This window comes from Hemitrygon akajei, chromosome 24 (assembly GCF_048418815.1).
Source record: "Hemitrygon akajei chromosome 24, sHemAka1.3, whole genome shotgun sequence".
NCBI lineage: Eukaryota > Metazoa > Chordata > Chondrichthyes > Myliobatiformes > Dasyatidae > Hemitrygon > Hemitrygon akajei.
The window spans coordinates 22133335-22146735 of record NC_133147.1 but is presented as its reverse complement, the minus strand read 5'-3'; the positions used below and the strand labels follow the sequence as shown (position 1 = coordinate 22146735).

The 13401-nt window shown below is 40.4% G+C and overlaps 1 protein-coding gene across 3 annotated transcripts in view; it reads left to right on the top strand.

The window, feature by feature from the left end:
* LOC140715957 (uncharacterized) overlaps positions 1–13401 on the top strand; it is a 56620-nt gene that overhangs the window by 26475 nt on the left and 16744 nt on the right. For 2 of the 3 annotated variants that reach the window (XM_073028557.1, XM_073028556.1), the window contains exons 12-18: positions 1640–1933; positions 2557–2850; positions 5342–5644; positions 7274–7567; positions 8245–8538; positions 10360–10653; positions 12100–12402. In XM_073028557.1, coding sequence (XP_072884658.1) covers positions 1640–1933; positions 2557–2850; positions 5342–5644; positions 7274–7567; positions 8245–8538; positions 10360–10653; positions 12100–12402 — 2076 coding nt within the window. The remainder of the gene's footprint in view (positions 1–1639; positions 1934–2556; positions 2851–5341; positions 5645–7273; positions 7568–8244; positions 8539–10359; positions 10654–12099; positions 12403–13401) is intronic. The other variant, XM_073028559.1, reaches the window with a different exon arrangement.

Below are 13401 nucleotides of genomic sequence, written 5' to 3'. Positions count from 1 at the left end.
TGACCTGAGTGCATATTCGGTACCTACGGTACATTTTTGCATTAAAATATACGCAGCTCATGACATCAGTCGCATTATGATGAGCTTCTTTGATTCCTGACTTTGTCTGAGATCTTAAAAATATCTGCCTCCCCAATCTCTCTACCAACTTCGTGCCGAGTGCTTGATCCCAGTTGCCCCAGAACCAGACAACCCGGAGGCAAATTACCATCCGGCAATTTCCCACTCGTCCATAGTAAGTACTTCCTGTTCCCCTAAGTAAGGAAACCCCTTTCACTTCAACTCGCCTCTTCTCCCCTCTTTCTTTCTGAATCACAGCACCAGATGCACACATATGACTGCTGTGACATTCTCTGCTCGAGCATCCCCATCACCACGCAACAATACCGAAAATGTTATATCTGTTTTTTGAGGGGGGTGGTCAGCATGGTAATCTCCATTGCAAACTTCTCCTTCCTGGCTATCACCCGCGCTGCATTTTAGTGGTAACTACCACTCTATGTCAGTGCTATCACACATTCGGCATTTTGAATGAGAGCGAGTTCATCCAGATCCAGCGAAGTGCTTCAAGTTGCAAGTGGATTCACGTCCTGCGCGAGTAGTCTTCAAGGACACAGGGGATCTCCAGCCTTCCTGCATCCATCAAGAGAAGAATTCTGCTACCCTTTCTGGCGCCTCTGCTGTTCAAAATGAACAAATATAAAGAAGGAATAGCAATAAGTATACAGTTGGAGGAAAAATAATCTACCTGCAGATTTTAGTTTCAGTTTCCTAACCGTAATAAAGTCACAAAGGGTAAATACTCAAAATCCCTACTCTAGTACTGTCTACTTCAACGATGACATCCCCTGCATGTTAATTCTCTATTACAATTTGTTCCTGCCAATCAGTCGCGATCGCTGATCGGCCAGTGTTCCAAATAACAAAATGCCTTGACTCGATGCCTGATGTACGACACAATATGGTTGTAAATAAAGCATATGGCATGCCTGCCTTTATTAGTCAATGATTTCAGTTCAGGAGTTCGAAACTTATGCTGCAGATTTATAAAACTGTGGTTTTGCCGCGACTGGAGTTTTAATAATATTTCAATTGTGGGCATGGAATTCAATGTCCTTTTGGCGCTATATCCCCAGTGAGGTTCTGTGTAAATGGGATGACGAACGCTTGCGTGCGTTACTTTTATTTCAAGCAAGTAAACTATTGAATTTGTTTAGATACATGGCAGGTGACAGATAAGTCGGATAACATTGTGGTGTAACACTGTGTTTCTTACTCTTCTCCATAACCCTCACCTCTATTGCCGCACATGCCGATGGCTACCAGAGTACTTGCCTTTGTTCCGTCTTTCAATTTGTCCCCATGTGTAGTCCATCTTCGGAGATCCAGCCTTTCCAGTGATCAGATTTTTGTTGCTTCTATTGTTTTTTTTTTCTCTTGGTCTGAGGATTTTCGGGATGTTCATCTCCAAATCTCCTTTCTTTGCAGCCGGCCTTGGGACAGTTCATTCGGGAGTTTGAGATATATATTGTGGCAACAAGATACTTCACAGTTGAATGAGTTCAATTATGTTATTGTATGCTTGGCCTTCAGTAGAAAAAAAACTCTGCCAATATTCGCTTTGAATTTACCATTGCAGATCTTCCGCCTCAAGCCGATATCTCACTGACCCCGGAGCTCCCAGTGTATGTGACAGGGGAATCGATCAATATCACCTGCACTGCTGCGCGTTCTGAGACAATTGGGCACTTCCAGTTGCTGAAGGACTCCGTCGCTCTCTTAAACAGCACCGGAAACCAAGGGGACTTGACCTACCGCATTCAGCACGTATCCGAGTCCACAACAGGCAACTACACGTGCGTAAGGATGTCGCAGATTTCCGGTCGATGGATACATTCGCCTCCCAGCCGTCATGTTAGCGTACTTGTCGCAGGTCAGTTAGATACAACGGGACTGTTGCATTTCGTTTGAGTTAAAGAACTTAGCGCATTTAACGCGATGAAGATGAAAATGATTCCTAATGTACAGCAGTATCTGCAGTTCACCGTCCTGTTTACTGGAAAGCTAGCGATATTTTATTGACCTTATTAAGGTCCTCTCTTTTTTTTGTCTCGATAAGTCACCACTATATGCAGATAGCAGCGTAGCCCTACATTTACAGGGGGAAAAAACATAATAAACAAAGAGCGCCGAGTGTCTTCACCTGGGTTGTAATCTTCTCAGTTCTGGATGTATAAATTATGCGGCACTTGGTCAAAAATTCGAGACGATGAACTCACGTATTCACCACGTATTCGCATTTTAATTATGGGTATGGAATTCAGGGTCTTCCTGGTAAGAAAAGCCCAGATGGCACTTGCCTACATTTTACTTTATCGCAAGTAAATCACTGAATTCATTTGCGTACGTGCTGTTTGTGAATTAGGTGCATAGAAATATGGTGTGTCAGATTGTTTACCAAGAATTATTTTACAGATGTAGAGTTTCATTTTGATATTATAATTTCCTTTCTTAATCACTATCCATGAAAATGACAATGCGATATTTTTATTTCAGATCTTCCGCCACCACCGCAAATGTCCTTATTTCCGGAATATCCTGTGTATGCGCCAGGGGAATCTATCACTATCACTTGCACTGCTGCCCGTGCCGATTCAGCAGGCCAGTTTCAGTTGACAAAAGACGGTGTTCCTCTCATGAACAGCACCGGAATACAAAGGGAGTTCACGTATCACATTCAACACGTGAGCAAGTCCAGAGCTGGCAATTACACCTGCGTCATGTCGACGCATGTCTCCGGTCGATGGATCGAGACACCAGCCAGCCATCCTATTAGCATACATGTCACAGGTCAGTCAGACACATCGCGAATGTAGGGTTAAGTCTGAAGTAAACAACTTAGGACATTTATTATGATGGAGATATGGAATTAATTATCTGTTACCACGGCAACTAAAACTCACCTAGAAAGCTGATAATACTTCTTTGCCGTTCATTAATTCATCGATCAGCCAATACAATATCCATGTCTGAGCGTGATTTCATTCTACGTTCGAGATGGACATTTTAAGAAGTACTTAGTCAAAAATTCATTTTTGCCAACTCCCTTCATCTCTCCAAGATCATTATGCGTAGCTGTATGCTGAACTGTAGATATCTTGTGATATGTCTCTGAGGATATTCAACAATATATAGCGTTTAATTTACGTGTACAGAATTTAGCGTTCTCCCAGCACTAACTCCGTACATGAAAAAATATTAGTACTTGCTTTTGTCCCGATATTATGGCATCTGTACATTTGTGGGTACTGTGTTTCATGGAATAAGCATGTATAGCTTTTTAGCAGGCAAAGGCTTCAGATATTTTTGGCGGCTATATTCCTAATTCTTTAAAATAATTCACAAATAAAAATATAAAGAAAAGCACGACCCTAGAATATCTAGTAGAAAAATACAAGGGCGGCAAGGTAGTGCAGCGATTAGTATGAAGATGTCCTTACTTCTCTCCGTGACCGTGTGTTTTTTGTTTTGTGCGATCCGGTTCCGCGCACATTCCAAAGAAGTACCGGATAGGATTAGTAACATTCTGCATACAATATTGTTGTTGGCATCTTTGCGAGACTTGTGGCTGCCAACGACGCATTTTACTGTATGCTTCCTTGTACTTCGTTGACAAGTGAAGGTGACAATTATCCCTTTGACTCTTCTTCCCATGGTACGTGAGATGGAAATTGCGCAAGGAATGAGTCATTTCAAGAATGAATGATGCCCTAAAGTAACAAACAAGATTGAGATATTATATCTTTGATCAAAATCACTGCTCATTCATTTCAGCTCATTCATTTGTTTTTTGCACACAACTTCCCCGTGTACCCTCTGACATTGAGAACAACTCATTAATTTTATTAACGTACCTTTTCATGTATTTTGGTTTCATATCCCTGGGACTGTTGTGGTGCCTGATCATTAGATTTTCCAGACTTCATGAAGCAACCATAATCGGCACCATTGCCCACTGGCAATTTGCTGATGCACCGAAGCGAAATAAAATGTGCCAATAACCCGTTGAGGAAAAAATACGTGTGTGAGAGAGAAAACATTGAGCTTAAAGCTGGAAAAGTCTGCCTTCTGAGCTTAGCGGGGGCAGGGGAGAGAAAAATACTGCCATAAAAATACCTAAAACAACTTAAATCGATTGTCCCCGACCGTCTTAGTTTTTAAAATTTGCAACATAATTAGAAAATAAAAAAAAAAACTGGTGAAACACACAGAAATTGAAGAAAATGCCAGCAGGCGCAGGATATAAAGTTCGGATAAACTTCTCAGTATTGAATACGATCATGCTTCTTGTACACTTATCTTAAATCTGTTTCCACATTCAGATCCTAACGGGCTCAGATCTCAACATTTTCAATCATGTATCATCACCTTAAAATATTGAACGATGAAATGCAAATCACCCCTTTTTCTTCTGAAATCCATTGAAAACGGATTCAAATCTTTGAACCACTGTCATTGGCCTGGTAACTGTCGCGGTGTTTCCGTCGAATTCAGTACTATTTATTTACAACTATTTATGAACGGACCACATACAATCAGATTCAGGATTGTTATTAGACAAGTGCCGTATGATTTCTTACTGGCGTAGGTAAAACCGATCTCCATTACTCTGAACGGATTTTAAAAGCTGCAGACTCACGACCCGCCTTCATTACAACTCATCTTCTCAGTATGTCTTTTCTGCGTAGTTCATCCTCTTTTGTGCATAGTATCTTTCTTCCACACTTTTGTAGTTCTTCTCTTTGCTGCAAATATCTGCAAAAAAACTGAATCACAGGGATTAATATAATAATATGCACGTTCTTTTATAATACTTTTACTTTAAGTTTGGGCATATCTGTCAGAGAAGAAAGTTACGAAGTGCTCCACATAGAAAGTTACGAAGTGCCATTTACTCCATGCATAAGAGCAAAGGGAAAGTAATTTTTCGTTAATTCCAGCTCCTTCATAACAGAACGTTGAATTCGGTTTCAGGTTATGTGGATTTTCTGGTGTAGTCTATTTTGTCATATGCTTTTGTGATATCATTCTGGAGGAACGTTGTCTCATTTTTTAACTGCATTGCATTTGTGGTTTCTAAATGACAATAAACTGAATCTGAATCTGAATCTGAATCTGAATCTGAATCTGAATCTGTGGTGTTTGTTAAGTATTTAGTCCGACATGTCACCTCATGCTGTGTTTCCACCAATTAATCAATGCAGCGGTAGATGAGGGAGAATACTCCTTTCGTTGACTTGAACACGCAATCATAGTAATTCTTCTGCACATCTCGTTTCAGATGCTCCCTCTCGACCCAAAATCTACAAGAGTCCTGATCTTTCCGTCTATGTGCCAGGGGAAACAATCAACATAACATGCGTTGCCGGACATCCTATTGAAAATGGGCTGCTTCAGTTAACGAAAGACTCCGCTCCTCTCATGAACAGCAGTGAGCACCAAGATCAACAACGAGGTGTCAGTTATATCATAAAAAATGTGAGCAAAAGTATAGCCGGCGTCTACGCCTGCGTGCTGCAGACTCAGATATCTGGTCGACAGATAATTTCTCCTTATAGCCAACCTGTTCAAGTTATAGTCACAGGTTAGTGACACGCTTTATTTCTGTAATTGTTCGGTGGTATTTGATCATTGAACGTAATCTAATACAACAGAGGAAACTGGAATTTGATCCACAGTGTTCCAGCGAGCTAGTTACGTTACTTATCGAATGTCCAACTAAATTAACCCTCTTTGTCGACAGAATGTACATATCGTTTGATATCCTGCATGATTAAGTGCTCAAAAGGCTCGAGAATGTCATTAGCATATTTAGCTCAATCCCTATTCTCCACCATTAGGCAGCATAAACGAAACTCTATGCCTAAAATGTTGACACCACTGCTTATAATTTCCTATTCTCGCCTTAAATGCAAGCCCTCTGATATGAGAAATCTGAACCCTAGAAAAAAGAAATCACTGGATGTCTGTTCAGTTTATGAATCGCATAATTTTATAAATAACTACCAGATCTACCAGACCAACTATCAGATTTCCGCTTCCTGGTTATCACCTAGCGCTGCATCGTAGGGGTATCAATCACTCTATGTCAGTGTTATCACACATTCAGTATCCTGAATGATAGCGAGTTCATCCAGCTCCAGCAAAGAGCTACAAGCTGCAGCTGGATTCACGTCCTGCGCGTGTAATCTTCAAGGACACAGGATGTCTCCATCCTTCCTGCATCCATCAGGAGAAGAATTCTGCTACCCTTTCTGGCGCCTCTGCTGTTCCAAATGAGCAAATATAAAGAAAGAGTAGTAATACGTATAGTTGGAGAAAAATAATGTACCTGCAGATTTTCTTTTCAGTTTCCTAACCATAATAAAGCCACTACGAGTAAAGACTCAAAATCCCCAGTCTATTACTGTCTACTTCAACGATGACATCCTCTACGTGTTAATTCTTTATTACAATTTGTCCTTTGCCAATCAGTCGCGATCGCTGATCGGCCAGTGTTCCAAATAACAAAATGCCTTGACTCGATGCATGATGTACGATATAATATGATTGTAAATAAAGCATATGACATGCCTGCCCTTATTAGTCAATGATTTCAGTTCAAAAGTACGAAACCTATGCTGCAAATACTGTGGTTTTGCCGCCTCTGGAGTTGTAATAATATTTCAATTGTGGCCATGGAAGTCAATCTCCTTTTGGCGCTATATTCCCCAGAGGGATTCTGTGTATATGGGACGACGAACACTTGTGTGCGTTACTTTTATTGCAAGCAAGTAAACTATTGAAATTGTTTAGATACGTGGCAGTTGACAGTTACGTCGGATAACATTGTGGTGTAACACTGTGTTTCTTACTCTTCTCCATAACCCTCAAATCTATTGCCGCATATGCCGATGGCTACAAGAGTACTTGCCTTTTTTCAGTCTGTCAAGATGTTCGCATGTGTAGTCCATCTTCGAAGATTTATCGTTTCCCAAGGATCAGGTCTTTGTTGCTTTTATTGGGTTTTGCTCTTGGTCTGAGGATTTTCGGGATGTTCATCTCCAAATCTCCTCTCTTTGCAGCCGGCTTTGGTACAGTTCATTCCGGAGTTTCAGATATATATTGTGGCAACAAGATACTTTACAGTTGAATGAGTTCAATTATGTCATTGTATGCCTGGCCTTCAGTATAAAAATCTCTGCAAATATTCGCTTTGTATTTACCATTGCAGATCTTCCGCCTCAAGCCGATATCTCACTGACTGCGGAGCTCCCAGTGTATGTGACAGGGGAATCGATCACTATAACCTGCACTGCTGCGCGTTCTGAGATACTTGGGCATTTCCAGTTGATGAAGGACTCCGTCACTCTCTACAACAGCACGGGAAACCAAGGGGACTTGACCTACCGCATTCAGCACGTATCCAAGTCCACAAGAGGCAACTATACGTGTGTAAGGATGTCGCAGATCTCCGGTCGATGGATACATTCACCTCCCAGCCGTCCTGTTAGCGTAATTGTCGCAGGTCAGTTAGACACAACGGGACTCTTGCATTTCGTTTGAGGTAAAGAACTTAGCACATTTAACACGATGAAGATAAAAATAATTCGTAATGTACAGCAGTATCCGCAATTCGCCGCCCTGTTTACTGGAAAGCTAGCGATATTTTATTGACCTTATTAAGTTCCTCTCTTTTCGTCTCAATAAATCATCACTATATGCAGATAACAGCGTTGCTCCTGATTTACAAGGGGAAAAAATTCGTAATAAACAAAGAGCGCCGAGTGTCTTCACTTTGGTTGTAATCTTCTCTGTTCTGGATGTATAAATTATGCGGCACTTGGTCGAAAATTCGAGACGACGAACTCGTTTTCACCTGTAGAACTTGAAAATTCATATATAAGCATTTGTAGAACGTCTCCGAGAAGCTTCACCACTCATTCCTATTTTAATTATGGTTATGGAATTCAGTGTCTTCCTGGTACGAAAAGCCCAGATGGCACTTGCCTGCATTTTTTTTTATCGCAAGTAAATCACTGAATGTATTTACGTACATGCTGTTTCTGAATTAGGTTCATAGAACTATGGCGCGATGGATTGTTTACCAAGAATTATTTTACAATTGTATAGTTTTATTTTGATATTATAATTTCCATTTTAATCACTATCTATGAAAATGACAATGCGATATTTTTATTTCAGACCTTCCGCCACCACCGCAAATTTCCTTATTTCCGGAATATCCTGTGTATGTGTCGGGGGAATCTATCACTATCACTTGCACTGCTGCCCGTGCCGATGCAGCTGGCCAGTTTCAGTTGACAAAAGATGGTGTTCCTCTCATGAACAGCACCGGAATACAAAGGGAGTTCACGTATCACATTCAACACGTGAGCAAGTCCAGAGCTGGCAATTACACGTGCGTCATGTCGACACAGGTCACCGGTCGATGGATCCAGACACCAGCCAGCCATCCTATTAGCATACATGTCACAGGTCAGTTAGACACATCGTGTTTAGTCTGAAGTAAACAAATTAGGGCATTTATTATGATGGAGATATGAAATTAATTATCTGTTACCACGGTAACTATAACTCTCCTAGAAAGCTGATGATATTTATTCGTCGTTCATTAATTCATCGATCAACCAATACAATATCTATGTTCTAGCATGGTTTCATTCTACTTTCGAGATGGACATTTTGAGAAGTACTTGTTCAAAAATGCATTTTTGCGAACTCCCTTCACCTCTCCAAATCGATCATTATGTGTAGCTGTAATGCGAACTATAGATATCTTGTGGTATGTCTCTGAGGATATTCAACAATAAATAGCGTTTAATTTACGTGTACAGAATTTAGCGTTCTCCCAGCACTAATTCGGTTCATGAAAAATTATTAGTACTTGCTTTTGTCCCGATATTATGGCAACTGTACATTTGTGGGTACTGTGTTTCATGGAATAAGCGTATATTGCTTTTCAGCAGACAAAGGCTTCAGATATTTTTGGCGACTCTATTTCTAATTCTTTAAAATAATTCACGAATAAAAATATAAAGAAAAGCATGACCCCAGAATATCTAGTAGAAATACACAAGGGCTGCAAATAGTGTAGCCGTTCGACTGAGGATGTCTTTAGTTCTCTCCGTGACCGTGTTTGTTTTTTTTTGTGCGATCTGGTTCCGACGCACATTCCAAAGAAGCACAGGATAGGATTAGTAACTTCATGCATACAATATTGTTGTTGGAATCGTAGCGAGACGTATGGCTGCACCCAGTACAATCGTCGCCAACGACGCATTTTACTGTATGCTTCCTTGTACTTCGTTGACAAGTGAAGGTGATATTTATCTCTTTGTCTCTTCTCCTTCCCGTGGAACGTGAGATGGAAAATGCGCAAAGAATGAGTCAGTTCAAGAATGAATGACGCCCTAAAGTAACAAACAAGATTGAGAAATCACATCTTTGATTCAACTCACTGCTCATTCATTTCAGCTCCTAATAATACATAATAATCCTTTCAACTTGCTTTTTATGACAGTTGATTTATTCCAACGATTATACTGCTGAGGTTTTTTTGGGGAGCTACAGATTCATAATGTAAGGTAGCGGACAAACTCTGCATAATATTCCACGTGTATATTCACCATTTCCACTTTATATTGATAAACAATTTCTTCTTGAAATCAAACGCATTCGAAACTTACCATTGCATTAAGGTACCTGCTAGTTTAGTCAGCCTTAATATAGACGGGCTGTATCCATTTCCTCAAGAACTGACGGTGAGATGAACTGTTACCCTCACACAGTCGCTGATAACATAAGGAAATACATCTACATATCCTATCTTTTCGGACATTCGCTCTCCTACTAAAATCACGTGGAGTCCTAATTATCCAACCTATGTACTTGGTGAGGCAATCAACATTACGTGCACAGTTGGGCGACCCGGAGAATTTGGGCTGCTTCAAGTAACGAAAGACATCGTCCCTATCCTCGAGAGCACTGAACACCAATCAGTCGTCACCTATTTCGCGAGAGAACAGAATTATAACATGGCAGGAGACTATGCACGTGTCTTGCTGTTGCAATTATCCGGTTGATGGATACGTTCCCCTGACGGCCTATTCATGTAATTGTCACTGATGTGTAAGAAAATTCATGCATATGCACTTGTCGATGGCATTAGAGTAGCATTAACCAAAGAAACTTCAGAACACTATTTATTGTTTATACGACTAAAAGAGGATCAATTTTAGTTAACTGAATTTTTCAAAGTTCATTTACTTAAATGTTATCCGTGTTCCTTATTCACAGACCCTTCACCTAGGCCATACGTTTTAAAGATTCCTGATTACCCAGTTTATATTAATGGAGAATCCGTCACCATTACCTGCGCAACTGCAGGCCATGGCTCTACTGGACAGCTTCAGTTACTGAAGAACTCTATTCCATTCATGAACAGTACCAGTGACCAACAAAAGTTCGCCTATCGAATTAGCAACATGAATTCTAACAACGAAGGAAACTACACCTGTGCCCTTCTGACTCAGGTCTCAGGTCGATGGCTCCGTTCATCCGCTAGCCAATCTGTTCAATTAATAACCACAGGTCAGCTGCGTATTACTGTTCTCTAATTGGTACTCAGAAGAAAATGTAGGCAATATGATAGCGGGTAATATAGCCTAGTTATCCTTCGGTTGCAACATGTTTGTTTTTTTTTGCACACAACTTCCCCGTGTACACCCTGACATTGAGAACACTTCATTAACTTTATTATCGTACCTTTTCATGTATTTTGATTTCATATACCTGGGATAGCAGGACTCCCGCACTAACAGGGACTGTTGTGGTACCTGATCATTAGATTTTCATGACTTTATGAAGCAACCATAATCAGCACCATTGCCCACTGGCAATTTGCTGTTGCACCGAAGCGGAGTAAAATGTGCCAATAACCGGTTGAGGAAAAATACAAGTGTGAGAGAGAAAACATTGAGCTTAAAGCTGGAATTTACTGCCTTCTGAGCTTAGTGGAGACAGGGGAGAGAAAAATACTGCCAAACCAATACCTAAAATTGATAATCCCCGTCCGCCTTAGTTTTAAAAAGTTGCAACATAATTAGAAAATAAAAAAAACTGGAGAAACACACAGAAATTGAAGAAATTACCACCAGGCGCAGGGCATATGGTCCTGATAAACTTCTCAGAATTGAATACGATCATGCTTCTTGAACGCTTATCTTAAATATGCTTCCACATTCAGATCATAAAGGGCTCAGATCTCCGTGTTTTCAATAACGTATCACCACCTTAAAATATTGAACGATGAAATGCAGATCACCTGTTCTGAATTCCATGGAAAACGGATTCAAATCTTTCAACCTTTGTCATTGGCCTGGTAACTGTCGCGGTGTTTCCGTCGAATTCAGTACTATTTGTTTACAACTATTTATGAATGGATCATATACCATCAGATTCAGGATTGTTATTACACAAGTACCGTATGAGGTCTTACTGGTGTAGGTAAAACCGATCTCTATAACTCTGAACGGATTTTAAAAGCTGCAAACTCACGATCCGCCTTCTTTACAACTCATCCTCTCAGTATGTCTTGTCTGCGTAGTTCATCCTCTTTTGTGCGTATTATCTTTCTTTTACCCTATTATAGTCCTTCTCTTTGCTGCAAATACCTGCAAATAAACTTAATCACAGGGATTAATACAATAATATGTACGTTATTTTAAAATACGTTTTCTTTAAGTTTGGGCATATCTGTCAGAGAAGACAGTTACCAAGTGTTCTACATAGAAAGTTACGAAGCTCCATACACTCCATGCATAAAAGCAAAGGGAAAGTAATTCTTCGTTAGTTCCTGCTCCTTCATAACCGGACGTTGAATTCGGTTTCAGGTGTTTGTTAAGTAGTTAGTCCAATATGTCACCTTATGCTGTGTTTCCACCAATTAATCAATACAGCAGTAGATGAGGGAGAAAACTCCCTTCGTTGACTTGAACGCGCAATCATAGCAATTCTTCTGCACGTCTCTCGTTTCAGATATTCCCTCTCGACCCAAAATCTACAAGAGTCCTGATCTTTCCGTCTATGTGCCAGGGGAAACAATCAACATAACATGCGTTGCCGGACATCCCATTGAAAATGGGCGGCTTCAGTTAACGAAAGACTCCGCTCCTCTCATGAACAGCAGTGATCACCAAGATCACCAACGAGATTTCACTTATATCATAAAAAATGTGAGCAAAAATATGGCCGGCGTCTACGCCTGCGCGCTGCAGACACAAATATCTGGTCGACGGATAACTTCCCCTTCTAGCCAACCTGTTCACGTTATAGTCACAGGTTAGTGACACTTTTTGTTTCTGTAATTGTTCGGTCGTATTTGATCATTGAACGTAATCTAATACAACAGGGGAAACGGGAATTTGATCCACAATGTTCTAGCGTGCTAGTTAAGTTACGTATCAAATGTCCAATTAAATTAATACACTTTGTCGACAGAATGTACATATCGTTTTATATCCTGCATTATTAAGTGCTCTAGAACTTCATTATCATATTTAGCTCAATCCCTATTCTCCACCGTCAGGAAGCATATTTCAGGCAGACAACACTCTCTGCCTAAAATGCTGACGCAACTGCTTATAATTTCCTATTCTCGCCTAAAATGCAAGCCCACTGATATGAGAAATCTCAACCCTAGATTAAAAAAAAGTCACTGGATGTCTGTTCACTTTATGAATCGCATAATTTTATAAATAACTACCAGATCTCACCACAGTCTCTGCAGCTCGAGAGAAAACAACGCAGGTTTCTCCACTCTCACTTAAAATGCCTTTTCTTAAATCTAAGCAGCTTCCTGGTAAATATCTGCTTCTCCTTAGCCATACATTGTTAAGAGTTCCGCCTATTCGACATACATTAATGGAGTATCGGTCACTATTATCTTCACGGTTAAATGTTGCGATTCCTTTTGATGAATCCAATTATTATAGTTCTCAATAGCAAACATGAACAACACCAGTGGTCAACAACAGTTCATTTAGCAAATATAAATATAAATTCTAACAGAAAAGGAAACTATTTGCGGGCCCTTTTGGCCCAGGTGTCATGTTGATGGATGCGTTCGTCAGCTAGCCAAGTATTTCGAATAATAGTAGCGGTCATTTGCAGTTCACCAGTCAGAACCAGAATCACAATGAGGTTTAATATCGCCGACATTGTTAACTAGGCTGGCGTAAACTCAGTGAAACCAAGTTTCTGTCTATGTCAGTCTGGATGTATGGAATGGAGGAATATCCGCCGTTAGTTTAACCCCCTGACATACGAAGTACATTCTCA